Consider the following 27,663-nt stretch of genomic DNA (forward strand, 5'->3'; position numbering starts at 1 on the left):
TTTGTTGAGCACAAGAATAAGGCCATGCATCTAAATGATGAATATAATTTGGAAGCAGTGGAAAACATGTACTCCCTCCATCTCATAATGAGACGTTTTTTGAAGTGTCAAAAAACGTCCGCACAGAGGGAGTAGATCGGAAAGCTCAACTGTACTGTCCTAGTCCAACTTAAGCTTGACAATATATAAATATATACACATACATGCTTGCCGCTGTAAATTAGCAGAAGCAAGTCCAATACAATGCCCCTCTTACGGCCAATATACATACTCCCTCCAAATTATCTTTACTCCTTACTCATCGCTTTTAGTACCACCTTCTCAGGTCCAGAAATGGTGAGTCCACGGTCCACCAGTCCCAAGACACCCCGGGCTCCAAAATAATGACCAAGGTATATTTTATCTATCCAGCTTTAAGTTATCGCAGAGGTGGCCGAGTTCAGGCCTAGCCTCCATCCATGACGCAAATGTTACTTCATGCAAGGATGTACAATGGACGTAGGACCTAAATGTTATCAGAAAGAAGTAACGCCTGCAATTGCATTAGTTTAGAGTAAGAAAACTATTAAGGCCAACATTTTAAAAACATGTACTCCAGTGTCAAAAGACGTCTTATATTTTGAGACAGAGGGAGTACTAGCTAAATATATTAAATTCAACTATGCATGTCTAGGATATGTTAAAAGTCAAAACAATGCAAACAAAAATAGCTTCCACACTGGTCAATTCCGAATTCCCCTGTCACAACTGCTACTACTGCATGTTATTTAGTACTACCTCTGTTACTAAATATAAGAAGTTCTTGCAGTTCAAAAACATCTTAGATTTAGTTACGGAGACCATGCAACACTTACTAACCAAACAGAAAGCTAGAACAGAGTCCGAAAGTGATCACATTCTTGGATGTCATAAAATAGTACTCTCTCCGTCCTAAAAATAAGTGTCGCCGATTTACTACAGAGTTATACTAACTTTGTTTATAACTTTGTAGTAAGTCGGCGACACTTATATAAAATAACCTATTGGCATGAAGTAGGCAGTAGAAGCACCCACAAAACTTGCAGATACAACTTAAGTAGCATCATAGTTTACTTTATATAACTGTGTGGTTTATGCAAATTATAATACCAAGTTATGGCGCAGATCACAATAAAGTACTTTAAAAAACACAAACATTCCTTTCTACCACGACAATCAAGCCTCTTCCTGTCCTTGCCGTGGTAAGCTTCCCTAGCAGAGATCCACCATGACACGAGGCCCTGGTCCATGGTGGGGACAAACGCCTGTAAGTTAGCCCATTGGAGGATGGAGTTCCAAATTATATTGGTGACGGTGCAGCCGGCGAAGAGATGACTGCAGTCCTCAGGCACGAAACTGCACATGGCAAATTGCTTGTTATGAGGGAGATCTCTCTTGGCAAGGCGATTGGCAAAGGTGGAGCTTGCACTTGAGCGGGGCTTTAGCCCTCCAAATGGTCTCATCGAAGCTGCTCCTAGAGGAAGCGGCAAAGTGTGCTGCATAGACGGACATGACCAAGAAATTACCGCTAGGCTCCGATGATCATGACCAGCTATCTTTGTGCTCCGGGTGGAGATTAAACTGCAAACTCTTTCCCAGAGCTCGAGTAATTGAAGATAAGCACGGATGTTAAGGTGCCCCTTATGTCTTTTAACCAAGCCGGATCAAGCAAGGCCTCGACACCTTTCTGCACGCTCTAGTTGAGGGGGTGATCAGGTCGACAATCTCCGGTGCGACCATGTCCAGGGAAACACCATCCAGCCACTTATCGCATCAGAAGTAGGTGTGTTCGCCGTTGCCAACCACAACCTTTGCTGCAGCATTGAATAGATCCTTTTCTTAAACCTCCAGTGAGGCGCTGTAGTAAAGCCAAGGAATGTCAGCGGCCATATGCAACCTCCACTCCCAGCGCAGATTGAAGGCTCTACACATGATTTACAGGTCAAGCATGTTGAGGCCACCGGCTCACTTTGTCCTGCAAATCACCTTCCAACTGACCAAACAATGCCCACCCGCAAAGGCATCGGTTCCTTTCTGAAAGAAGACTCTACGAATCTTGTCAATAGCCTTGAAGTCCCACGGTGGGGGGATCAACAGAGATAAAATGAAAGATGGGTGCAGCGGTGCGGTGAGCATGGCTTGCACAAGGATAAGACAACCGTTATGGGTGCAACTTATCTCTATTGCATAGCCCAAGGGGCAAATATATAGTACACAAGACTTGGAGTACAAGGATACATAGCCTAATAAATACTCCCTCCGTTCCTAAATATAAGTCTTTGTAGAGATTCAATGCGGACTACATTGTCACGCCCTAGGGACGGTCGGATCTCTCCGGCGACCGAAGTCTGGTAGAGGAGGTGGATCTAGGTCAGAGGCAGAGAAGGGGAGGTCGGAAGGTAGAAGACGATACAAAGAGGATAAGAGAGAACGAGAGGTTCAGAATAAATTTCATATCATCGATGCCTTGCTAGAGTAGTCGAGCGTTGCTTATATACGCACGGCTCACTTACATGACTGGGCCGGCCCATGGCCCACACTTACACACGCTACCCTTGCGGCCCAACACCCGATTTGAATCACCCGCTCGTTTCCTCTGCTTTCTTCTTGGCGCTGATCTTCCTTGTCCTCTGCTTGATGACTGTTGTAAGTGCGCTAGTACCGACAGTACCCTCCCCTGAAGAGCCAGCTTGTCCCCATGCTGGTGCAGTTGGGTAGCGGTTGCGAAGCACTTGGTAGTCTTCCCATGTAGCCTCCGTTGCAGGAAACTTTGTCCACTTAACTAGTACCTGCTGATAAGCGGCATTCCCTTTCTTGACCAAGCGATGATCAATGATCTCCTTTGGTTGCATGGCTGGATCAGACAAGTCCAGTGGTGCTGGCAATGTACTGAAAACTGGAGTGTGGTCAGGGATGTGCTCCTTCAATTGAGAGACGTGGAAGACCGGGTGAACCATACTTCCTCGCGGCAGCTCCAGCCAGTAAGCTGCCTGTCCGATCTTGATGAGAATCTTGAAGGGACCAATGTATTTCATGGCCAGTTTAGGACAAGGACGATTGACCACTGACGATTGGGCATACGGTTGCAACCGCAAATAGACCATCTCTCCTTCAGTAAACTGTCTGTCAATCCTCTTACGATCCGCATACTGTTTGTATTTGCTCTGCGCTCCGGCTAACTGTTCCTTCAGTGCTGCTTGTACTGAAAACAGGTGTGCCACTCTAGACAAAGCATCTGCAGCTATATTTTCGACACCCCTCTTGTACTGGATGGAGAAATCCAGTCCCACTAGAATTGGTCCTTGCTTTCCTTTGCAGATCAGAAGTTAAGTTCTGATCTCCTAGGTGGCACAAACTCAGGTGGTCTGTTTTGATCAAAAAGGGAGCTCTAGACAGGTAAGACCTCCACCTGTCAATGGCCATCATGATAGTCAAAAACTCTTTCTCATAGATGGACACCTTCTGACAGTTCACCCCTAGAGCTTTGCTGTAATAAGCTACAGGACGCCCTGCTTGTGTGAGTACTGCACCAATGCCAGTATTGCAAGCATCTGTCTCTATGGTGAAGGTTTTGGTGAAATCTGAAAGTGCTAACACAGGTGTTATGGCCATAGCTTGCTTGAGCAACTGAAAGGCTGTATCAGCTGTCTCTAACCATTGGAAGGACTGTTTTTTGAGCAGTGTAGTGAGTGGCTTGGCCAGTAAACCATAGTTTTGCACAAATTTTCTGTAGTATCCAGTGAGACCCAGAAAACCCCTCAGTTCAATCACATTGGTGTGAGTTGGCCAGTCCAACATTGCAGCAGTTTTTGCAGGATCAGTACTTACTCCCTTGTCAGAAATTATGTGGCCCAAATACTCCATGGACTGTTGTGCAAAAGAGCACTTGCTTTCCTTTACAAACAACTGGTTTTCCTTCAGTATGTCAAATACTGATTGCAAGTGAGTGACATGTTCTTCCAAAGTTCCACTGAAAACCAAGATATCATCCATGAAAATTAACACAAACTTTCTGTTAGAGCCCTTGAATATGTAGTTCATGAAGCACTAAAAGGTAGCAGGAGCTGTTGACAATCCAAATGGCACTACTTTGAACTGATACTGGCCATTGTGGGTTTTAAAAGCTGTTTTAAATTCATCTACTTCAGCCATTCTAATTTGGTGGTAACCTGACCTAAGGTCCAGTTTGGAAAACCATTTAGCTCCTCCTAGTTCATCCAACAACTCATCAATCACAGGCAGTGGAAATTTGTTTTTGATAGTTACCTCATTCAATCTCCAGTAATCCACACAAAATCTCCAGGTGCCATCCTTTTTCTTGACTGACAACACAGGAGACGCAAAAGGGCTTAAACTGGGGGTAATGAGCCCTGCCTGTAGCATTTCAGCTACTTGTCGCTCAATTTCATCTTTTTGCTGAGGTGAGTATCTGTAGGGCCTGCAGTTGACAGGAACTGCACCAGGTACTAGAGGTATTTCATGATCAAAATCTCTTTGTGGAGGCAATGTTTTAGGATCATTGAAAGCAGCTTTGTTTGCTTGTAGAACTTGCTGAACTTCTTCAGGTATTTGGGATTGTGGACTAACCACAATATGATGCAACATAGCAGTTGCCCAGATGTCATTTCCTTTTTCCCATTTTCTCAATTGCTCCACAGAGACCTCCTTAATAGGTTCTGCTTTAGCAGGTAGTACTCCCTGCAATCTCACAGTTTGTTGCTGATATTCAAACTGAATCCACTTCCCAGCCCAGTGACACTACATCACTCCCCACTATTCCAGCCAATCCATACCTAAGATGATATCATATCCTTTGCATGGCACTTGAAAAACTATGCCCTTGAATCCACCAAGTTAGCTTAGGCACAAACTTGGTACAGTCCACCAGACCTTCATTTGCTACTTTTACTTGCATGGGTTTCTGCATTTTCTGTGCAGGCACCGAAACTCTGTCCAAGAGTGCTTGATCCACAAAGGTGTGAGTACTACCAGAGTCAATGAGTATCAGCACCACCTGATTTCCTATCAGAGCTCTCAATTGTATGGTTTTAAGGTGTGAGGCCCCAGACAGAACTGTGTCCGAGATTGTGGCACATTCTTCCTGATAATTGTCCACCAGTGCATCCAACACAGCATCTGATATGAGTTCATGAGGGTCCACTAACTCTGCTGCTTTCAGTTGAGCTGCAGGAGCAGTTGGTGGTTTACATGCATGACCTGGCACATATTTCTCTCCACACCCATAACATAGTCCATTTGCACGCCGATAATCCTTCAGTTGCTTGGCTTTCCATAATTCAATAGGAACAAAATTATGTCTGTTATCATTCCTTGGAACTGAATTTTTTTGATAGGTGGACTTTAGAGACTTCTGCTGATGCACCAGCCCCTCTTGCACTGTAGCATACATAGCAGCCAACTGAACCGTTGCTGGAAGTTGCATTTCCACAGCCAAGCACAGTTCCTCCTTCAACCCCATGACAAAGCGAGTGACCAGGAAAGTATTGCTGATGGTGGGCTCGTATAGCCTGATGTGATATACAAGTTGCTGAAACTGTTGCTTGTATTCCTCCACTGTGCCCCCTTGTTAAGCAACATCAACTCCTTCATCCTTTCCCTGTGGATGTTGACATCAAATTCCTGCAGAACTGCTACACAAAACTGTTCCCATGTATGGTATGGTAAGCACTCTGCTGAGAAAAACGCAGGGGCGCCCGTTGTGAAAGACCCGGCATGGCACCTAGTGAGCCGTCCGGCACCTTTGATGCTGTGGGGGATGAACTCTCTCCAATTCCTGGGTGCATCGGTTGCTTCCCCAGCTGTGCAGCATGTGCCTGTTCCTGCTGAACCTTTCCCAGCGTGTCACACAAGAGATTTACCTTCACCTGAACCTGGTCGAGACGGGCGGACTGCTCTGTGAGCTTGGCGTCGAGAGCCTCGAGCTGTGCGCAGATGCCGTCGACGACCGTGAGCTTGCTCTGCGCCGCGGCAGCTCGGCGAACTCCTGTAATATCCGCTCCTGTAGCGCCTCCATCTCGTACACGAGGAAGCGCGTCTGCGGGTTCAGCTTGATTGTCGTCGTGGTCGCGATTCGTTCCCAAATCAACACCTCAGGTCGGGAATTATGCAGATCAACCCGAGGGGATCCACGACCGTCGCCTCGGATTTGGTAGGTACGATTCGGGAAAAAAGTTGGGCCCGAGCGGAGCGACGGCTATGATACCAGATTGTCAAGCCCTAGGGACGGCAGGATCTCTCCGGCGACCTAAGTCTGATAGAGGAGGCGGATCTAGATCGGAGGCAGAGAGGGAAGGTCGGAAGGTAGAAGACGATACAGAGAGGATAAGAGAGAACGAGAGGTTCAGAATAAATTTTATATCATCGATGCCTTGCTACAGTAGTCGACCATTGCTTATATACGCACGACTCACTTACATGACTGGGCCGGCCCATGGCCCACACTTACACACGCTACCCTTTCAGCCCAACACTCGATTTGAATCACATGCTCATTTTCTCTACTTTCTTCTTGGCGCTGATCTTCCTTGTCCTTTGCTTGATGACTGCTGTAAGTGCGCTAGTACTGACATACATACGGAGCAAAATGAGAGGATCTACACTCTAAAATATGTCTATATACACCCATATGTAGTTCTTATTGAAATCTCTAAAAGACTTATATTTAGGAACGGAGGGAGTATATAGTACACAAGACTTGGGGTACAAAGAAGGAAACATAGCCTAATAAGGACTCCTAGACAATACTAATACTCCTTAAACTATGTCCTGACAGTTTTGTCATAGCATTTAGAGTCTTAATAACCTGTTGAGTCAAGCCAAAGGGGATAAATAACAAAGAAGATGCCGCATCAGAGGAAGACACCGCATCGGTAGAAGATACAAGAGAAGATGGGTTGTCAAAAGAAAATGGTACATCAAGAGAATGAAACATTGTGCAAAAACTCATAGCCCAAGAAAACCGGCGGCGAAAGAAGCTCGGCGGCAAGAGAATGGGTGTAGATCGACAATCCAAAAGGAGGCCACAAAAATCCTATAGAAAGGACAAGGACAAAAGGCTGACGGATAAAGGTATCGTGGACTCGCATGACATGAGAAACACGAAAAAGAGCAACAGACTTGGTGGACGCAGCGAAATTATAGAAAACTAGATAGCACATACTAGACTATAGATGCGATGGCGTGAAAGAAAAATCATAGAGACGAAGGCCAAAACCAAGCAGAGCTCTTGTGTTGTGCTCCTAACTGTGAAGAGGGTGGTCTCTCTGAGCTAGAAGAGTCAGCAGCAAGACCGATTTAATCTATTGATTTAGAACCCGAAGTTGCAACCAGACGCTTAAGTCGCACAATATCCTGCTGAGTCAAGGACAAATCTCTGAAGTTGTTATGCGTGCCTGGCGTAGATGTCGCTTCTTCAAGAACCAATCAGGCTCGAGGTGACCATCCCCGTAGTAGCCACAATGAGTACGAGAGCGATCCTCGCCACCAAGAGTGGAGTGGCGGAGCACTGGAGCGGAAAAACAACGGTATAGCAGACGGCGTAGAAAGAGCTCAAGCACAGAGGGAACATCAAGTAAACCTGCCCCACAAAGGCGAGTCTCCTCCGCCCGTATCTCATGAAATACAGCCACGAGCAAACAACTCAGCATGCCACCGCCATGGCTCAAACTCCTTATGAAGTTGAGACAAGAACTCGTAGACACGATGAAACTCCAAGTCTGGCCACACAGCCTGGCAACACTGGCAAGTAGGACAACCAGCAGTGAAGAGAGTCAAGCCGGCGCTAGATAGCAGAACTCTATGCGTAGGAATCATCAACAATGGAGTCACCCTGCTGAAGAGCATGCTCCTGGCAAACCACAAACAGGTATAACGCATCACCAAAGGGCTGCTAGCGCTGGCAAAAACATTTCCACATCTCGAAGACGGTAGCGAGGCCAAAACCTGCTGCTCATAAGCATGATCCGCAGTCTCATCAGCAAGCTTAGCAGCGTCCTTAGCAGCTTGAGGAGCATCCGCAGCAATAGCCTGTGATGTTGGCGGAGTAGGAGCCACAGGAAGAACTGGATGCGGCGGACCGGAGACCTCACCAGAAACTAATGCCACGCATATGAATGTGAAAGAAGGCAACGAACTCGGTGTAGTTAGTACAATCAGAAATAACCGAGCAACGAGGAATGACGACATAGCCCGATGACACAGGAGTTGTACCTGCTTTTTTATATAATCTTTTCTTTAAACACCAAGCAATCGGTTCAGCCCAAACTAATGAGAGGAAGCAGCGACCCAAGCGAGAAGGTCTGATCCAGCCGAACGAGACCCAGCCGAGTCAACCTGGCAAAACAAGCAAGCCGAATGAGCAAGGAAGCCCCAAGCGAGATGCCTCCGATGCTATGAAATCAGGCAAGAGGCGCTGAAATCCGGACAAAGTTGGGCAAATACGGGCATCTAGCAAGTGACGGCGGACGGGCGGGATCTGGCAGGGGACGGTGTACACGGGCGGAAATCGGGAGGGATCCAAGCAAAATCCGGCGACGCAGAGTTGAATGGAGCGGTGGGGCAGCGGCGACCTTCGGGGCGGTGGATCTGGCATGGGAGAGTTGACTGGGGCGGCGGCGACCTTCTAGGCGACGGGATCCGGCATGGCAGAGTTGACTGGGGCAGCGGCAACCTTCAGGGCGGCGGGATCCGGCGTGGTAGAGTTGACCAGCAGCGACAACCTTCACGACAGCCGGATCCGGTGGGAAATCAGTGGGGCGCAGCACAATCCGTCATTACGAGCAGACAGGAGCAACGGCTGTTGACCAAACATGGCGGTTGCTCAGAGGAGATGAGCAAAACGCGAACGTGCGAGTAGAGAAAAGCAGAGACAGCCGAGGAATAGAAAGCAACGGCGGTGCAAGATTGGATAGGGGAAGCATGAGTTGCTGTGCTAAAAGAAATACCTAGGCTCCAATACAATGTTATGGATGCAACTCATCTCTACTGCATAGCCCAAGGGGCAAATATATAGTACGCAAGACTTGGGGTACAAAGAAACATAGCATGATAAGGACTTCTAGACTAGTACCAATACTCAATTACTCATTAGCAACAACCACCCTGGATGAGAAAACCCGTCTGCCGTGCTACCAATTTGTTCCTGATAATATCAATTAACTTCTGGAGTTCTTCCTTACATACTTTCTTGAGACTCAACGGGAGACCAAGATACTTGACGAGCAGAGGGCAGATTTTGCAACACATGATGTCACTAATTTCCTCGGCACGATGGGAGACAAAGAACTGTTGCTCATATTACATCGGAGGCCAGAGGCCCTACCAAACATATCAAGAAGGTAATTAACGGCATAAGCCTCGTCCGTACAAGCCTGGATGAGCACAATCACATCATCAACATATAAAGATAGTCTCTCAGGACGCAATAACCCAGATGAGATAGGAGACCCTCCTACTCGGCCTTGTCGAACAAAGCATGCAAATCATCCATGCTCCTATAGTCTTCCATTGGCGGAGGTGGCCACATCTTCCATGACGCCACCTATCTCAAGCAGGACTAGCCTAATCAATCATTAGAGGTGCCCGGAGCGAAGGCAACACCGCCGCAGGTCGACGATAGCGAATCTAGTCTCCCTAGCGTGTACTTGAAGCACCTCGTGACCAACCAAAGTCTGACCGCATGGGCGAACAATGGTAATCAACCATCAGGGCCACATGGATAAACAGCGAGACATGGGTCTTGACGTTCAGCGGCATGACGAGCTCAAACAGCCTGCCAATGTTGTGACAATGACGGATCATCCGATTGCACCATGAAGAAGTCCTCCCTGGTGATCCTAGTTGCGTGCAGACACCAGCCGGTGAGCCGAAAAACTGCCATGTCGGCTCTGTCGTACAGTCGGCGATGCAGTGGTTAGGGTCCATATAGAGCAGGCACGGTCTATCAAAGGCGGGGTGGCGACCTTCACCTGTCACCGCCAACCTGCGCTTGCTACCGCGACGACCACCATCTCAACGCTTGCTCTTGGGCTGCTCCACACCCATGTCTTCATCCTCGTTTGGGTCATCCAACTCATCAAAGCCATTGTCAGAGTCCACCACGTGACCCTCCGAGCGAGGGCCCTAACACACACACTGAGACTCGGCAACCTCCACCGCCATGGCCTTCCCATTAACGACACCGTGCTACGAGCGCCGCGAATCTTCATTAGACGAGTCCAAGCTGCCGCCCCAACGATCCTCACGGACGTGTTGCTGTTCAGGGCTACCGCTGGACAAGTGGTCCATGGTTACAGAAAGGGGAGCTCGGAAGTGGGGGTTGGGAAGGGGAGTGACCCTCAGGGCCAAAGTGGCGGTCGGCGGGAGGTGGACATCCAACAGAGTGGCCAATGTGGGAGGGAGGGTAAGGTTTGGTCTCATGCGCTCACTCTTGCCTTCAAAACGAGTTCTCTTCACTCTCAAGGCCGTAAGGTTTGGCATGAGTGCAAATGATCACTTGCATTATTCCAAAAGTAGCACCAAAACATTTTTCTAATGCCAAACGCGTCAGGTGACTCCAGCCATGGATAGTCAACTCAGCTTGTTGCCACTAGCCCAATTAGTATAGAAGATAAAATGTTGCTAGTGGATATCTAATGGCAATACTCTTGGCACATAGGAGCACCGCGTGGCGGCAAATTCAAAAATATATTCCACTCTAAAGTGCAAGCCCTTGTATAGTGTATTGGTGTATCACTAACCGCAACAGTGTCATTTACAAACAAAATAAATCATCAATTCAATGGTTCTCTTTTGGATTTTTTTTCAAAACTATGACGTATTTTGTAGCAATTTCGGAAACTATAACACATAATGAAAAAATTGCAAAACTATGACCCTGTCGGCCACGTGCAGACCGAAAAGGTAGTTTTCGGCCAACTGTTGGCCGAAGTAGGGTTTTCGGCCTTGCCATGGCCGAAAAGTGATTGAGCTGGCCGAAATGGCTGTTTTCGGCTGCTGTTTGGCCCAAAAGGTCTTTTTGGTCAAATGTAGGCCGAAAAGTACTTTTTGGTCTACACTAGGCCGAAAAGTACTTTTTGGTCTAGTGTAGGCCGAAAAGTCCCTTGGGCCTACCTTTCCGTTATCTGTTGGGCAAGACTTCTGCATCCTCGAAGGGCAATAGTTCTGCATCGACGGATGGCAAAAGGACCACATCATCGAAGGGCAAGAGGGTTGCATCAACGAAGGGGTTGGCGGGAAAATACATTGGCCAACAGTTAACGGAAAAAGGTGGTCCAAGGGACTTTTCGGTCTAAACTTGACCAAAAAGTACTTTTCGGCCTACGATTGACCAACAAGTACTTTTCGGCCTACACTAGGCCAAAAAGTCCTTTTCGGCCAAAGGGTGGCCGAAAACACCCCTCTTCGGCCAGCTTTGCACCTTTTCGGCCAAGGCATGGCCGAAAACCCTATTTCGGCCTAGAGGTGGCCGAAAACACCCTTTTTGGCCAACACCTGGCCGACAGGGTGCTAGACTTGATATTTCTCCAAAGTATGCTGTAGTTTCCGAATTTGCTTCAAATAACGTGATAGTTTTGAAAAAAAATCTCTCTTTTGAAGGAAAATGATTTCTTGTACTAATTCTTAGAAGAAAAATCATTTGTACCTTTTCTAACATAAATGATCATTTGTACCTGAATAGAACCTCCTTGATCTTGCCAGTGATATGTTGCAAATTGTAAACAACCGCTGTTTCACATGGCAGTCAATTGGGTGTTCTCAGTGGCATTTCTAAAATTAGTTGCTTCATTGTTGTATGGACCATTTTTGCCTAATTTTAATAGCAATGTCAAGTGTCGCAAAGTAAGGAAACACTCAATGTCCTATTACGCTTCCTTAAGGTATCCACAGAGCAAAATGGAATACATGTACTGTCAATGCTATACCAAGCGATATACCTATGAAATAATACTTTACTGATGTTTAGTGACGCTCAAAAATAAACTTCAGTGATGTGAGGTAAGTTAATATATTCTTCTATAATCAGATAAAATAAAAGCATGCACTTCGTCTTGAATATATTATATCAAGTATGAAGAACTTAAGATGTTAGGAATAAAAGAGTGTCATGTGACAGAAAACCCCTCGAGTTAAATCAAATTATACATACCTCAAAGCTTTAGTCCCCATATCCATGAGATATGACCGTGCCTCATCATCATCATCATCATGTGAACAATCTCGCAATGCCTTCCTGTATTGCAAAATATCCTCCCGCAAATCCCCAGCACCAACACATCTTCATAGGAGAAATCAGTACTTAAAAAAATGCTGAACCATCATAACATGGAGTACATCAACTGCTAACTTAGTAACTTTCCAGGTACTGCACAACTACAATTTAAAAAATTCATATTGAAGCGTAGCTTAAGTAAACGCCACATCTTATGCTATAATACCTGTCAATAACTTTGTCAACCTCTTCTTTGCTTTTAGGACCATGTATCAGTGCTCTAGTAAGGTTTAGTATGTCACGGTAGTCCCCCTGCCTGAGGGCTATGTCAGTGAAGGTTTTCACAGGTACACTTTTTGTAAGAGAACTTGATACGAAGTGTGTTTCTGCTGTTTGTTCCATGACAAACTTTGCATCTGCACCAAGTCTCAGGCATGTAATGGCCATTGCATAAGCAACACCACCATATCCCGTGTGTGAAACAAAGAGATAGTACCTAGAAGATCTGTAAAGAAGCAACAGTGATTCTTATGTCCCGCAGTTGAGCAACAGAAGTCATCAAGTTATATGAATTTTTGGATAAGGGTGCATACTCATTGATTGATGATTGTATTGAATCAACATCAGCAGCTAATGCTTCTCTTTCCCTGGTCAGAGGTATCCTTTTGTAGTCAATACAATACCCCTGATCCCTCAATGTGCTGTACACTTCAGCCGGTGTCATTACGTCCTCCAGATCTATGTGCTCCCAATAACCTAATACACTGCATTGATTTGTGGCTGTGTTAAATTCTTCTTGATGCAGAAGCAGCCGACCTTCTAGCTGTTTAACTTCAGAAAGTATATCCTCCTTCAGCCTTGCCTCTATGTTCTCTACCTGCATACGATAGACTTTAAGGACTGCCAAAAGAAACGAACGGGCGAATATTGGAGGAGCTACTCACCATTGGGCCACTTATGCCCACATGCTTCAGTGTATCAACAGGTTGATCTAACTCTCTCAAAACAAACGGTGTTCCCTTGATGTAAACTACCACTTCCTCCCTAAGATCCATGATGACCACCTTCTGAATAATGTCTCTTCCAGTTGTATCCTTACAGCCCAAATACGACAGAACTTCTCTAGCTCCATCAACAGTTGGTGTTGCCATGCTATACACAGGGTATCCATCCACCTAAGGTTGACATGGTTAAAATTCAGTATTTTTAGAATATAAGTAGCCATATATTTCTAAAATGAACTTAGCGAACAAATAAAGCGTGCTGATAATGTAAAGAGAGGTCGGGGTAGACCCAACTTGACATGCGAGGAGTCCATAAAGAGAGATCTGAAGGACTGGAATATCACCAAAGAACTAGCCATGGACAAGGGTGCGTGGAAGTTAGCTATCCACATGCCAGAACCATGACTTGGTTTCGAAATCTTATGGGTTTCATTTCTAGCCTACCCAACTTGTTCGGGACTGAAAGGCTTTGTTGTTATTGTTGTTGTTCTATATTGACCAACGAGACAGATGATGTAATAGCAATCATTATTAGTATTACTCCCTCCGTCCCAAAATAAGTGACTCAACTTTGTACTAACTTTGTACTAAAGCTAGTACAAAGTTGAGTCACTTATTTTGGGAGGAGGGAGTACTAATTAGTGACACTGACTATCATTTGAAATATGGTGATTCCAACAAAAGCATTGTCTTAAGGGGTCTGTTACAGTTATAGTTATAGAAGTTCAAGTTACGTTGTCGCCAAGACCTATGGCAGAAATGAACATAACTTTTAGGAAATTCTTCTCAGAAAGTGGAAGTAGCATTAACACAGGTGATGGCTATTAGCAAAACTAGTAGCCTTCTCCACCAAGCATGCATACAACCTTTTACTTCATGATGATCATAAAGACCCGGACTACATTTGGGCCTCAAGCGTTCCAAACAAGATCAATGTCTTTACTTGGCCCTTATTCTATAAACGGCTAAATCAAAGGATAACTTGCTCCGTCAACACAAAGCCTCCAACGCCGCCTGCCCTAGGTGTGGACACAAGTTAGAAGGTTGCGCACACATCTTCATCAATTGCCACCTGACTTCTAGGTTGCGGCTGTGCATTAGCATCAATCAAGGTAACGATATCAACCATCTTGGGACTGGCCTACCCAAAGCGATTTGGATGTCTCCATTTGGCCTTCGATTTTTCTAACCTATGGAAGATTTGGGAACCAAGAGCTTCCGTGATATCGACAGCAGCTCTAGCATGGTTAACATCATCTCCAGTTTTACTTTATGAACTAACTAGTTTTGCCTACTCATGGCGTCTATACCTCAACAACGCAAGATTTTGATCCAAGACGATGTTAGATCCACCGTCAGTCACAAGCCCATAGCAGCACGCCTATCATTGTCGTTCCACTTCCATGCAGCCAAGGTGCGGGCAACACCATGACATACCGGACGTGGTTATCCAACATGTGAAAAAAGAAGTTGGCGGCCACAGCCGAATCGGAACAACTATGAGGACTGCCGTCGAATTTGGTGACGCTGCCCAACAAGTAGACCGTACGGTGGTTGAGGGCATCCTCAGTGTCGAGCAACTGGAGATGATCCGCACCCTGACGGTCAAGAGAACAACCACAGAAGCTTGGGAGGTGATCCATGCGATTCACATCAGCAAAAATCGCATCCGCAAGTCCACGAAGTCCCCGGTGCAGAAGTTGGCCAGAAATGGGAGCTGCTCACTTTCCACAACAGGGAGAGAGCTGAAAACTTTGCGCTCTTCCTCTCCGGCCTCATGAGTTCGCTGACCATCCATGCCGATCACGTCGACAAACAGAGGGCATTGAGAAGCTGCTACGCGTCGTTCCCCTAGCAAACTGTGTTGCCAATCAAGAGTTTCCTCGATGCTGTTGCTCTCAATTGAAGAGGTGACGAACAGCTCAAGGCTGTTGACGACCATTACTCTCCGTCCAGGTGCATAGGAGGAGCTGCACCACGACCAAGACGCACTGTGATAGGCTAGCGTTAAGTTTGAGGTTGTGAAAACAAGCCTATCGTGTGCCCTCAAAAACACAATTGGAAGAAACATTTAATTGTGCATGCATGAGAATGGGAGGATTGAGATGTGAATGCATGGGAAAGGGAGCCAAGAAGTTAAAGGGGGTTGCATGAGAGAGTCAAACGAGAGGATGCATAGATTACGAGGGATATTAATTACAACTAGCCGTCACCCGAGTTGAATCAGCCAATCATGTTTAGCGGCAAACTCTACACCTCTACTTCACTAAGGAGCAGTGGCTCACCCGGATGAAGGAAAGGCAGGACGGAGAGGGAACCTCCGGGACTCCCTAAGCCGAGCAGTGGGTGGTGATGCCCCATGGCGTGCAAAAGAAAATAAGCAACATGCCCGCTGCCAAGAGGGCACCTAGGATGACGAGCATGAGAGATGCCGCAACTACAGCGCCTTGAGCATTGGGCAAAGGACTGCCGCAAATCCAGGTAAGGCAAGGGCACACCTCACCCAAGCCCATGAGGACGACGAGGGCATGCAACAGGAGGGGCCACGGGCAAAGGCATTCCTCGAAACTACGGACAATCGAGCATCTGGAGGGGTGGTACCTCGATATAGAGCCAACCAACCACATGACAGGCCACGGGAGGTCTTCTCCAAGCTCGATCACTCAGCGGTTGGCTCCGTCACGTTCGGGGATGCTTGGTTGTGAGCGTCCAAGGCTGCAGCTCGGTCGCTTTCATTGACAAGTTGGGTGCGCACAAGGTCTTAATGGGTGTCTACTACATTCCTCTGCTCCGCAACAGCATCATGAGCTTGGGGAAGCTGGACAAGAATGGTGCCGCCATCCACACCAACCGAGGAATCCCTTGCATCTAAGACACGGTTTGCGGTCCTAATAGAGCACTGCACATGGTGTGAACTAGTAAGATAAATTTTACAATAGAAGCCTGAATTCTTACACTAAGTTTAGCTACCCTTATGGGTAAGAATGTTTGAATAACATAGAAGGTTTAACTCACAGAAATAAATAAGGATAATAATGATAGAACTGTATATACATCTAGCGAGCAAATATGGAGTTCACATTGGTTAGTTGCACAGTTAGATACCTTGATAACATGTGGTGTACCACGGAAGTTCATGCTGCTTGACCTTCTCTGCCCAGGAAAGAAATACATTTTGAGTATGGATCCCTTTCCCAGAACAGAACCATTACGGGCTTTCACGATGGCCTCCATCGTTACATCACTTTGCAGAGGTTGACATGTTGCTTTATGCTCATCCTGCAGATGGCAAATAGTTTTTAGTAACATCATGCCTCCAAAGTGCCCAAATGAAGCTTTGGAGAGAAGAGGAAGATATTTACAGGTACAGTGAAAAAACGCCCAGGTCGCAGTCTTATGCTCCATTTCATGGTTTGGATCTCCGGACGCTGTTGCAGCCAATTTTTAAATGAGATCTTTGTTTCTCCTTGCCCGCAGAAACCATCAAATGCTTCACTCCCGAGGTATGCTGAGAATGCAATTAATTTCAGGTACCTCTCCAAATATTCAGCACCACGATTTAATGCGACTCTCCTAACTCTTGGCTCCAGATTTTGTTGATTAATCACCTTTGTGTATTGCAAAACAGCTTGGCGAATGTTCTGCAAAGCTGAACACTTGTCAATAACAGTATCTAAAATCTGTCTACACTCAATCCCATTGTCAAATAGCCTTGTAATCTTTCGCAACAGAAGGATGTCATTAATGTCAAATCTAGGGTGTAGCTCTGTCAAAGTGTGAGGTTTCCATGATTCTGAATTCAAGTGACCATTGTGGTCCATTGTTTCTTCTCCGCTTGAGTAATCGGCATCAGTTGTATCTTCATGATTATTTTGGATGGCTGGCATTCCAATAGGTCTGCCGTGATTGATTCGAAGTCTGAGCAGGCAAGCAATCACAGTACCAGTAGTTGTTCTGCCCCTGCCCATCTATAAGACCACAATGTTAAAATCTAAGTTTTTGAAGCCTGTGATATGAAGAGCCAATACTTTTCTCAAATAACAAGTATAGAATTCTTGCCCAGCAAAGAGATAAGTTGTAGTACCTGGCAGTTGAATACAAGAGCAGCATCCTTGCAAGCAGCTGCGACATTAAAGGCTACCGTATCAAAATCTGAACTTTTGGGGGCCTTACCATCGGTAATGGGCACTCGTGCATATTTGATTGGAAGGCCTTCAGAGTCCAAACATTTGTATACCTCCAGTGGAGTCAGAACAGCTTCATTATTGACATTTTCCCATGCATCAAAGATCTCACCATTGTCGGTTTCATGAATAACCATTATTGCCCCATCATACCGTTCTGCTTCTCGTAAAATATCCTCCTTCAACCGAGCTTCCATACGCTCAACTCTATCACGACCAATCCCCTGATATCAGTGCATTTTATCTGATTTAGACCACTAAATGTTCCTCACGGAAAGTACAGGATAGCATATCACATATCACATTCAATGAAAATGCTACTATACTAGACTAATTAGTTTAGGTGTGATTAGAATGCTGAGATACAGTCTGAGTCTTGAGGGACAGGTCAGCCTAGAGAAGGCTACGCAACATATGAGAGCTGATCAACCCAATGTGAACCAAGCCCCACAAGCCACAACAAGTAGTTTATTCGAGTACTGAACATGTTTAGACATTATAATTGACAAGTTCACATTTTAATGGTCTGAATAAATGAGCAGATTTTTTTCAGACAAATAGTATCAGCACAAGGCCTTTGGACACCTGACAGCACCTTCAACCTCAGTACTTGTACAAAAGCATATGCAGAAATAAAGATAACTTAGTTGTGGATTCAAATTAATCATCACGTTAAGTGCTATAACTTGTGCGGTTAGTGCACATTACTATTCAGAGAGAAAATGAAGTCATGTTGGAGAAGCAATGCATGGAAATTGCATATAAAATTCCATATGAAGTTATTTTGTTTATACTAACACTACAAATCATAGCACCAACTATCTGTCATAAATCCATAGAGGCAACTGAAAATGGAACATACCGTGTACTCCAGCATATTCTTGTACGGTCTTTCTACTTCTCGTAGCACAAAAGGCTTTCCATGTATATAAATGACGGGCTCTTCTCTCATATTATGCCAGAGTATCGGCCGGTTTCCCTTGCTTGTACTAACTCGCTGAATAACAGCCCGAATGCCATCAACAGTAGGATTTGCAACACCATAGACTGAAAACCCCGGAATTTCCCGGAAATTAGGTGCACCGTCAACTCTTTCAGGCAAATTAAGATTGTGACACCCTGGACAGTGATCACTTTTTAAAACAGTTTGACGTCCAAGAACTTCTCCATTCCTCATGGCAGCAACAACATCCATCTCATGTGGGCGCCCGTCAGCAGATTCAATAATTTTTGGAAGAGTGGGTTTTGAGCTTGAATAACCAAGAGCGCCCATTGGATCTCTCCTCAGCAGCCTGAATATATTGAAATATGAAATGACTTTCAGGTTATGTCAAATAATGCAACAAGAACCCATAAACAGAAAATTAAACACTTTTTGCTGGCACTATTATAAATAGTATTTTTAATATGGTGTTCTCGAATATTAACTGTCAACAGAAAGCGTCCTTACTAATGTTTTACTGTTATGACCGGCATGTTAGGGGCTTAGCCCAGTTAGTTGTGGCCCAGTCTATCTTATCGTTATTAGGGGCTTAGCCCAATTATCGTTATTAGGGGCTTCGGAGTCAAGTAAACCTCTCTATACAAGGAGAGGAGATGTATCAATCTAATCAAGCAAGAAGCAATCATATTGCTCGGCTTCCTTAGGGAGCCGGGAGATCTAACCCTAGCCTCCTCCCCTGCGCCATCTCCCTCTCAGCCGCCGCCTTCTCCCGCGCAACTACGGCGCTGATGCGCCACCGCCGGCGCCCATCTCCTCGCCAACCAGCCTCCCACCCCTACAACCTACGGTTCAGGCCAGGTAGGGCCCAAGCTCCTAATGGTTTGGTATCAGGTAGCTCAGTTCCGATCATGTCTTCTCCGCCACCCACCCCGTCGCTTCCACCGCGCCACTGGCCATCTCCACCGCGCTGCTGCCCTCCCCGTCCGCGCCGCTGGTCGCATCCTCTGGCGCCGCCACCGCCCAGATGCCGGCGCCCTCCACCGCACCACCGGCTGCCGCCTACACCCCGAAGGAGATCACCGGGGTCCTCAACGACATCGTCACAGCCGTCCAGGGGATCCGGCTGTACCTGGCCAGCTCCTACGGGCCGCCACCGCCCCTGCCGCCGACCGCCGCCACCGGGCTGCCGGCCCTGCCGTGGTACTCGCCGCATCCAAGGGCATCCGCGGCGTTCGGTGGGACGCTGCAGCCCCGGCTGCAGCTGCCGCCGCAGCCCGCCGCCGCCCCGCAGTGGCCACAGTGGCCGGCGTCGGCTCCCGCGCGCCTACAGCGCACATCGCCGCCGCCGCGCAAGCCGGGCCGCTGCAGCTACCATCCATCGCCACCACCGCCCAGCCTTGGCTGCAGTGGCAGCCGACGCTCCACCGCAGCAGCCGCTGCAGCTGCAGCAGCCACCGCCGGTCAGCTCCGGCCCCGCATCGACCGCGCCGGCGGGAGTCCCGCTCCACCAGGTCCGGTTCCCGCCCTCGCCGTCCCTGCTACCGGCTTGGTTGACCTAGTCGTCATCTCAGCCGGTCTACACGATGGCCTCGGGCCCGCCGCACGTGCCGTCACAGCAGGCGCAGTACGGCGGGTCCTCCAGTTCCGCGGGTCCCTACGTTGGCCTCGATGCGACGCAGTTCCACGGGGGGCCCCTGTGATCACCGACCGGGCGCCACTGCTCCGCACCGTCGAGCCATACCCCCACGGCGGTCATACCCAGACGGCGCCGTACCACCACGGTGGTCATACCTAGACGGCGCCGCGCTTCGCCAAGCTCGCCTTCGTCACCGACGGCACCGAGGACCCCCTCAACTGGCTTAATCAGTGTGACCAGTTCTTCCGGGGGCAACGCACGCTCGCGTCGGATCGCACCTGGCTCGCTTCATATCACCTCCGAGGCGCCGCACAGACTTGGTATTATGCTCTCGAGCAGGACAAGGGCGGCATGCCTCCATGGGAGCATTTTCGCGAGTTGTGCCTCCTTCGCTTCGGGCCGCCGATACGCGGGAGCCGGCTAGCGGAGTTGGGCCATCTTCCCTTCACCCCTACGGTGCAGGACTTCACCGACCGCTTTCAGGCCCTGGCGTGCCACGCGCCCGGCGTGACGGCTCGCCAGCAGGCTGAGCTCTTCGTCGGCGGTCTGCCGGATCATATCCGCATGGACGTGGAGCTGCAGGGACCCCAGGACCTCCAGACGGCCATGTACTACGCCCGCGCGTTTGAGCGCCGTGCGGTGGCCATCCAGGAGGCGTCACCGTCCCGGGCCGCTGGGCCGCCACCCTGGCCGGACGTTCCCGTGCAGGGCCGTCCTGCTCAGGCTTTCGCGGCACCCCTCGCCGCGACCGCGGCGCTCCCGTTCCGCCGGCTCACCCCGGCCGAGCAACTCGAGCGTCACTGCCAAGGGTTGTGCTTCAACTGCAACGAGCCCTATGCGCCCGGACACGTTTGCCCGCGACTCTTCTACCTGGAGGCTGCGGACTACATTGAGGAGGACGCCGCCGCCAGGCTCGGCGACCTGCCCGCCCCAGCTGCCGCGGAGGTGTTTGGTGACGGTTGATCACCTCGAGGAGTTCCGCAAGCGCTTCCCCACCTTCCAGCTCGAGGACGAGCTGTTTGTGCAGGCAGGGAGAAATGTTATGACCGGCATGTTAGGGGCTTAGCCCAGTTAGTTGTGGCCCATTCTATCTTATCGTTATTAGGGGCTTAGCCCAATTATCGTTATTAGGGGCTTGGGAGTCAAGTAAACCTCTCTATATAAGGAGAGGAGATGTATCAATCTAATCAAGCAAGACACAATCATATTTGCTCGGCTTCCTTAGGGAGCCGGGAGATCTAACCCTAGCCTCCTCCCCTGCGCCATCTCCCTCTCAGCCTCGCCTTCTCCCGCGCAACTACGGCGCCGACGCCGCCGCCCATCTCCTCGCCGACCAGCCTCCCACCCCTACAACCTACGGTTCAGGCCAGGTAGGGCCCAAGCTCCTAACATTTACAGTGAGAGATAAAGTACACAGATTGGCGGCATGCGGATAGTTTATCATGGCAATATAGGCTTGTTTGTTCTTCCTTCTATGTCACATTAGTAATGGCCCATGTGAACAAAACACAAAAGTTGCATTGTGAGCTAGGGCTAACTGCAATGAATGCTCCTATGGAATTCTGAAATGCTCTTAAACTGAAGTGCAAAGATGTTACAGAAGCGGCTACAGGCCCTAAATTATTAATTTATTATCTGTGAGCTGGGGATGATCACTAATGTAACGTTATAATGGATCATATTGATATATGATCCAGTGTTCAGGATATCGGTAACTGGTACCATATTGGTCGCGTGCTCAGTAGAGATAAATAGGCAAATTTTCCAGTTAATCGGCCAATAAATCAGTTAATCAGCTATTCGGTGACCCACCAAGTAGTGACTAACTGACCGAGATGCCGATTAACTGGCCGATATTTGGAACAATTATGATTACAATTTTATGCCGAAAGCTTTTTTAGCACAAAACTGGACCAGAATTGAATTAGCACATTTCATTTTATTTTAACACTTTGATAAGTAGAATATAACCATCAAGGAATGTGGCGCCAATCATGCATGCAATTGCGGCAGATTGGTGGTGGGCTGGGGTAGGTAATCTACATGGAAACTGGAGAAACCAGTTAACCAAGCAGTTACCATTAAGTAATTCCAAGCCCTGGTAAGAAACTAAATAGTTCCATTTAATTCTGACAATAAAGATAATTCTTCAAATATAGGCCATGGACTAAAGAAGCACAGAATTTGAATGGCAAATTACAGTTGTGATAATTATTCAGATACTTACATGTCATGACCTAAAGAATAACTGAGCTGCAAAATACAAATCGCGCATGTGGTCTGGTGGTCACCCTTGTGGATACAAGAACGTCTTACATTATGGGACGGAGGGAGTATATACTAGTTTGTTTTTTCCTCTAGCATTCTTGCTATGATTTATGTTTCGAGTTAGATCAATATGGTGTTTGGCAGACATTATTGTGTGTTTAAGATATCATATGACTTGGTCAGAACACGTGAGAAGCTGCGAGAATGAGTGGGAAGGTGGGATATAACAAAGCATCTGTGAAATGCCAGAAGAGTGTACAAGATGTTAACCTTTTTACCTGTACCTATCAATTTTGTTAAGAGTTATATTAGTGATGTTTTTTGACCTTTTACATTCTAGTCTCTTGGCATCCTCTTGTAGCCTTTTGGCATCCTCATGTATGTGTATATATGCTGGCTTTTGGTCTCTCAATAATATCAGTTGCATATTTCCTAACATGGTATTAGAGCTTAGGGTTTTTTTACCGCACGCACAACTCGTGCTCTCGGTCCAATTTTGCGCCGCCATTGTTTTCTTCACCGGCCGCTGCTACACCTCCCTTCCCCGTTGGACGCCGGTGCTCTCCTCTCCCGGCTAGCTGCTCCTTCTCTCCCCACCAGCTGCTGCTCCTGTCTCGTCAACGCCAGCAGACCCAAGTTACCGGTCTGTGGATTCTTCACGGCTTCCCTGCACGTCCAGATCGTGCGCCGCCCAGCTCAGAGATCGCCGGCTCTCGTCGAAGTTTGGCCGCTGGCACCGCTTCCCGCCCAGGCTGCCGTCCACGGCGCCCGGTTCCCCCAAGATCAGCCGGCGGCTTCCAGTTCCACCGCAGGCTTCGTCCAGATCGTGTGCCGCTGAGATCGCCGGCTCTCCTCCAAATTTGGCCGCCGGCCACCTGTTCCCGCCCAGGCTGTCGTCCGCGGCGCCTGGTTCCCGCCCAAGATCGGCCGCCGGCCGCCGGTTTCCGTGCTCCACCACCGCAGGCTTGCGTGCGTTGACTGCGTCAGGGTCGCGTGATCCATGCAGTGTGTGCGTGCCTGCTAAATCGTTAGATCGGCAGGCGTGCGTGCTATTCTCCAGGCCCGTGCTAGATCGGCTTGCTTAGGCCGCTGGTGGGCCTGCTGGCTTTGGCCTCTCAATAGTATCAGTTGCATATTTCCTAACAAATTTCACTTGATGTAAATCACAAACTGGGTTACCAAAATTCAACAAGTTGTAGTTATGTATTTATTCAAAATGGCAATGCTGCATAAAACTCATTAAATATAGCAGGGTGATGGAGCTGTGTTCAGTTATTAAACTTGAGTGTCTGGCATTCATTCTTTATTGATGCCAATTAACCATTGGCATTCATTCTTATAGCAAGACAATAACTTGAGGAAAAAATGTATGTAAACTGACATGGCATTAACTGTTTGATAGGAGACATAGTTACTACATGACTCGACACTCAAGCACCAATGTCTTGAACATGGGGACTGCCTAGTAGAAATGTCAGCGCGACCTAGCAATCATTCCAAATAAACTACAAAAGAAAACAATTACAAAGAAAAAATGCACTAAAGTAAGCAGATAGCAGTTCTTTGGAGTTTGGATATCCACATTCAGCCTACTATTCAATGAAGTGGAACAACAAGGAAGGTAAAAAATTAAGACTTGTCTTGTGTCTCAAAGGAAACAAAGTTTGAGCCAGATACACTCTTACAAGCTATGAACTGTTGGCATTCGTATGCGAAAGTACCATGGCTCACCTTCGAAGAATACTGTACAGTTCAGGTCTTGCTCTCATCCAGTCAGAAAAATGAACTCCTGAAGATGTTGCTTGGTGAGCAGAGCTCACCGAATGTACATAGACAGCAAAACATATGAGGAAGTAATAACGTTCCAAGTACTCCACAAAGAAGGAAAGTGATGCCTCCCGTTTCATCTCATCAGGTTGCCGAAGAGTGCTATTGCGGTAGGTCGCAATAGCTTCTCTCAGGTTCTGTTCACAAGGACAGCAAGCACAAACATGAAACAATTTGATAAGGTTGTGTGAATTGAATTATCAGGACATAAAACGGCATACCTGCATAGAGTCACATTTATCAATAACTTTGTCCACTTGTCTTTTGCCTTCAACACCACCCTGCATAAATATCAGACACAAAGTCACTACTGAGAGAAACTAAGTTAAAAGGAGAACAGTTTAACATATTCAGATTATTGCCTCCAGAACTCGGACTAAGCTCCTAATGACAGCATATTCTCCTCTGAGAATTGCTTCTTCTGAGCTAGGACTGTAGTCATCTACATCATTTCCAGCATAGAAAACCTTCCCAATTGAACTTGTCCTTGGGATACCTGCAGCAGAAAGCACCGCACACGTTAAATATCTGAAAATCCAAGTATAGGCGTAAACTATAAGCGCATAATGTGATAACCATATAGTCAGACAAGTACACATCAAGCAGGCTTTCAGTTGCCATCAGTATATAAATACTAAATAATCTCGTGAAAATTCAAAACACTTGACAATCATATAATTGTGCATGTGGAGCATTATATTTCTTGACCAGTTCTATATAACAAACTGGTAACAACGGTGCTCACCTGAAGCTCCTATCCGATTTAGGTAAACTAACGTAGATATGACCATGCCGGTAGTAGTCCGTCCCCTCCCCATTTGACAATTGAATACAATTTCAGTCTCCATATCAACTTGAGAGATTCGATGTACCTGTTAGACACATCAAAGGAAATTTAATTATATGTAACATACTTTCCAATCTCAGTATTTTTATTATTGCAATAGCTGATTGTCTGCAGAGAATGCAATCCCTGCTAAATGTATTTCCTACTAACTGTGTCAAAAGAGTTGAAAGTTAAAGCATAAAGAAATAGTGTGACTAGCACACAGATCTCGTGGTAGACAGGCAACCTGGACGAGTGAAGGTTCAATTTAATATAGTGAAGACATTGGGACGAGAAGTTAGGTGGAGAACCTAACGGCGGCATATAAAACTAACCAGGTTATCAAAATCCCCTTCTTTCGGAGCTTTTTCATCAGTTATAGGAACACGCTCGTAATCAACAAGGTATCCTTGATGTTGTAACTCCTCATAGACCTGCAGATGAATTAAGTTTTCTCAAAAATACCAAGGAGAGGTAAGAGGTATGTTCTAAATCATCAACCATGGAGTTACCTCAAGTGGAGTCTTAACTGTATCAGACATCACTGACTCCCACTGGTCCACCATCTGACCATTCGGCAGCTCATCAGTAACTAGGATCTTATTCCCATATCTGCACCATCAAATATTGCATTATAAAAATCTGCTCGAAGTAAACAGAGAAGTAGTTTATCTTGCTAGTAATGTACCTTGAAGCTTCCTGAAGAATATCTTCTTTCAAACGAAACTCCATCTGCTCGACTCTCTCCCGGTTGATTCCCTATAATATATTAGCAAAAGTCAAGGATTAATATTAGTTAGAAGGAAAATGAAATGGAAGCTATATGGACATCAACAAGGTATCTTCGATGGGATGGCTCAACTGTATAGCCTACGTGTAACTGGAAATACCCAAATCGACAGGAATCCCTAAGAAGCTATAGTTAACACCTCTGCACCAAAACATCACAATCTCTTTAAATAAAGCAATAGCATTGGTATAAGGACATTTGTGTCATAACTTCCACTGTGGAAGTTTACCAGGACAACTATCTCCAATATAAGACATTAATGAGATTGTAACATAACCAGTAAATTTGGGAAACCATAAATTATCATAAAATGCACGCAAAATAATTATCAAAGTCAGGTGTCGAAGCAAACCGTATATTCAAGGTTTGAGAAGGGTCTTTCGGCATCTCGTAGAACAAAAGGGCGACCATTGATATAGATAACCTTGTAATATTAGTGGAAAAACACATATTACTAGATGTGATAACAAAAGACATAACATATGAGTTAGAGCATACATGGTATATAATATAACCTGTTCAAGAGACACTCCACTGAAATTTCAAATTTAAGCAAAATGCTGCTAAAACATATAGTTTAATGGAACTATATGTGTCTCAGATAAACCACAAATTTTGAAAAGTACATATGGTTTAGACATGTGTCTCAGATAAACCAAAAAATTGAAGTCAAAGGCCTCTATGGAAAAGATATAGAGACACGATTAATGGAACATATAGATTTTGTATAGATATTAAACATATAACAGAAAAATAGCTTCTATCATATGTATAGACATTAGATAACATGTTTAATGTTCGTGGAAAGACCTCTTCCCTACCACTCTCTATTTATTTGCATCTATTCAGTGAGAGTTGCAACTTGATATTCTGGTCAGTTGAGCATCCATTGTTTGCTCATTGTAAATTTCCATAGTTTTCAAAGTGATAAGCATTGTGTTTTGCATATTTTGCACAAAGACTCTAATATGGTAATTAGCTATCTTACTGGTTCCTCTCGAAGACTATGCCATAGAACTCGGGTTTGCTTTCCCTTCTTTTGTGCCCCAATATGATTTAGCACATTCACAATTCCTTCCATTGTCGGCATTGCAACACCGTGAACACGCAGTGATCCTGCCTGAAAAAAATGGTGATAATGAGTAGATGACATGGCACCTTTGTAAAGCATGAAGACCGAACATATGGAATAGATTTGAAGGATGCTGAAAACCTAGGCATCACGTTGAATTCACAGAATCCCGTCAAAAAGGAAGCTAGATTATTGCAAAAGCACAAAAGCACTGTTTGAAACTCAAAGCCTACATTATGATGAGATACGTACGTGACAAGCAGACAGCTAAGAAAGCATGGCAACGCTAAAAAGCAGGTCCTTTGGGTTTTTTTTTTGTTTGGGGGGGGGGGGGGGGGGGGGGGCGGGGGGTCGCTCAGAAAACAGAGGCAACCAACCACGCTTCCAAATTGGCACGATTTCCTCGAAAATTTGGGGAATGAGGCCAGGAAATCGAACAATTCAGAGGAGGTTGAGACGTAACCTGCCGGTAATTGGGCGCGCCGTCGATGTGCGGGGTGAGGCGCTTGTTCTGGCAGCCGGGGAAGTGATCACTTTTGAGGATGGTCTTCTTCCCGAGCACGGAGCCGCCCCTGCTGCTGATGACCTGCTCTCCCACCGCCTGCACGTCGTCCATCTCACCCACCTCCATCCTGTCCTCCACGAATCCTCCTCCTCTGACGGTGGACCGGCTTGTAAGGCACCGACAGGGCGGCGAGGCGCGTGATGCGGATACGGGGTAAGAGGAGGAAGGGAGAACGCGGCGGAGGGAAGAGAAGGACGGGGGCAGAGGAGGCAAGGAGCCAGTAGGCGAGAAGAAGACGATGCGATAGGGGGAGGGGGGACGAACAGAAAAGAGGTCGGGTGGGAAGGCCGGCAGGCTAGGG

General features: G+C 46.7%; 1 protein-coding gene across 7 annotated transcripts; it reads right to left on the minus strand.

Moving 5' to 3' along the window:
* On the minus strand, positions 1 to 27,663 carry LOC123092001 (paladin). Of its 7 annotated transcripts, XR_006444026.1 has the most exons (22): positions 27,261 to 27,663; positions 26,714 to 26,845; positions 26,078 to 26,149; positions 25,624 to 25,694; positions 25,448 to 25,547; positions 25,271 to 25,369; positions 24,855 to 24,981; positions 24,472 to 24,605; positions 24,331 to 24,390; positions 24,014 to 24,246; positions 18,298 to 18,727; positions 17,336 to 17,659; positions 16,614 to 17,219; positions 16,357 to 16,530; positions 13,192 to 13,422; positions 12,841 to 13,124; positions 12,474 to 12,752; positions 12,185 to 12,313; positions 10,005 to 11,845; positions 8,479 to 9,923; positions 8,248 to 8,370; positions 6,379 to 8,132 (listed from the first exon to the last, which is right to left on the minus strand). XR_006444026.1 is itself a non-coding variant. In XM_044513638.1 (20 exons), exons 1-19 carry the CDS (start codon positions 27,426 to 27,428, stop codon positions 8,292 to 8,294), a joined length of 3,732 nt encoding a protein of 1,243 aa, XP_044369573.1. In that variant the 5' UTR covers positions 27,429 to 27,663; the 3' UTR covers positions 1 to 532; positions 8,248 to 8,291. The 7 variants fall into 7 exon arrangements, 4 of the variants coding, with proteins under 4 accessions (XP_044369573.1, XP_044369572.1, XP_044369575.1 ...); XR_006444024.1 differs by lacking the exons at positions 8,479 to 9,923; positions 10,005 to 11,845 and having other exon boundaries at positions 6,379 to 7,885; positions 7,981 to 8,132; XR_006444025.1 differs by having other exon boundaries at positions 8,479 to 11,845.

Source organism: Triticum aestivum, chromosome 4B, assembly GCF_018294505.1.
Source record: "Triticum aestivum cultivar Chinese Spring chromosome 4B, IWGSC CS RefSeq v2.1, whole genome shotgun sequence".
NCBI classification, from domain to species: Eukaryota; Viridiplantae; Streptophyta; class Magnoliopsida; order Poales; family Poaceae; genus Triticum; species Triticum aestivum.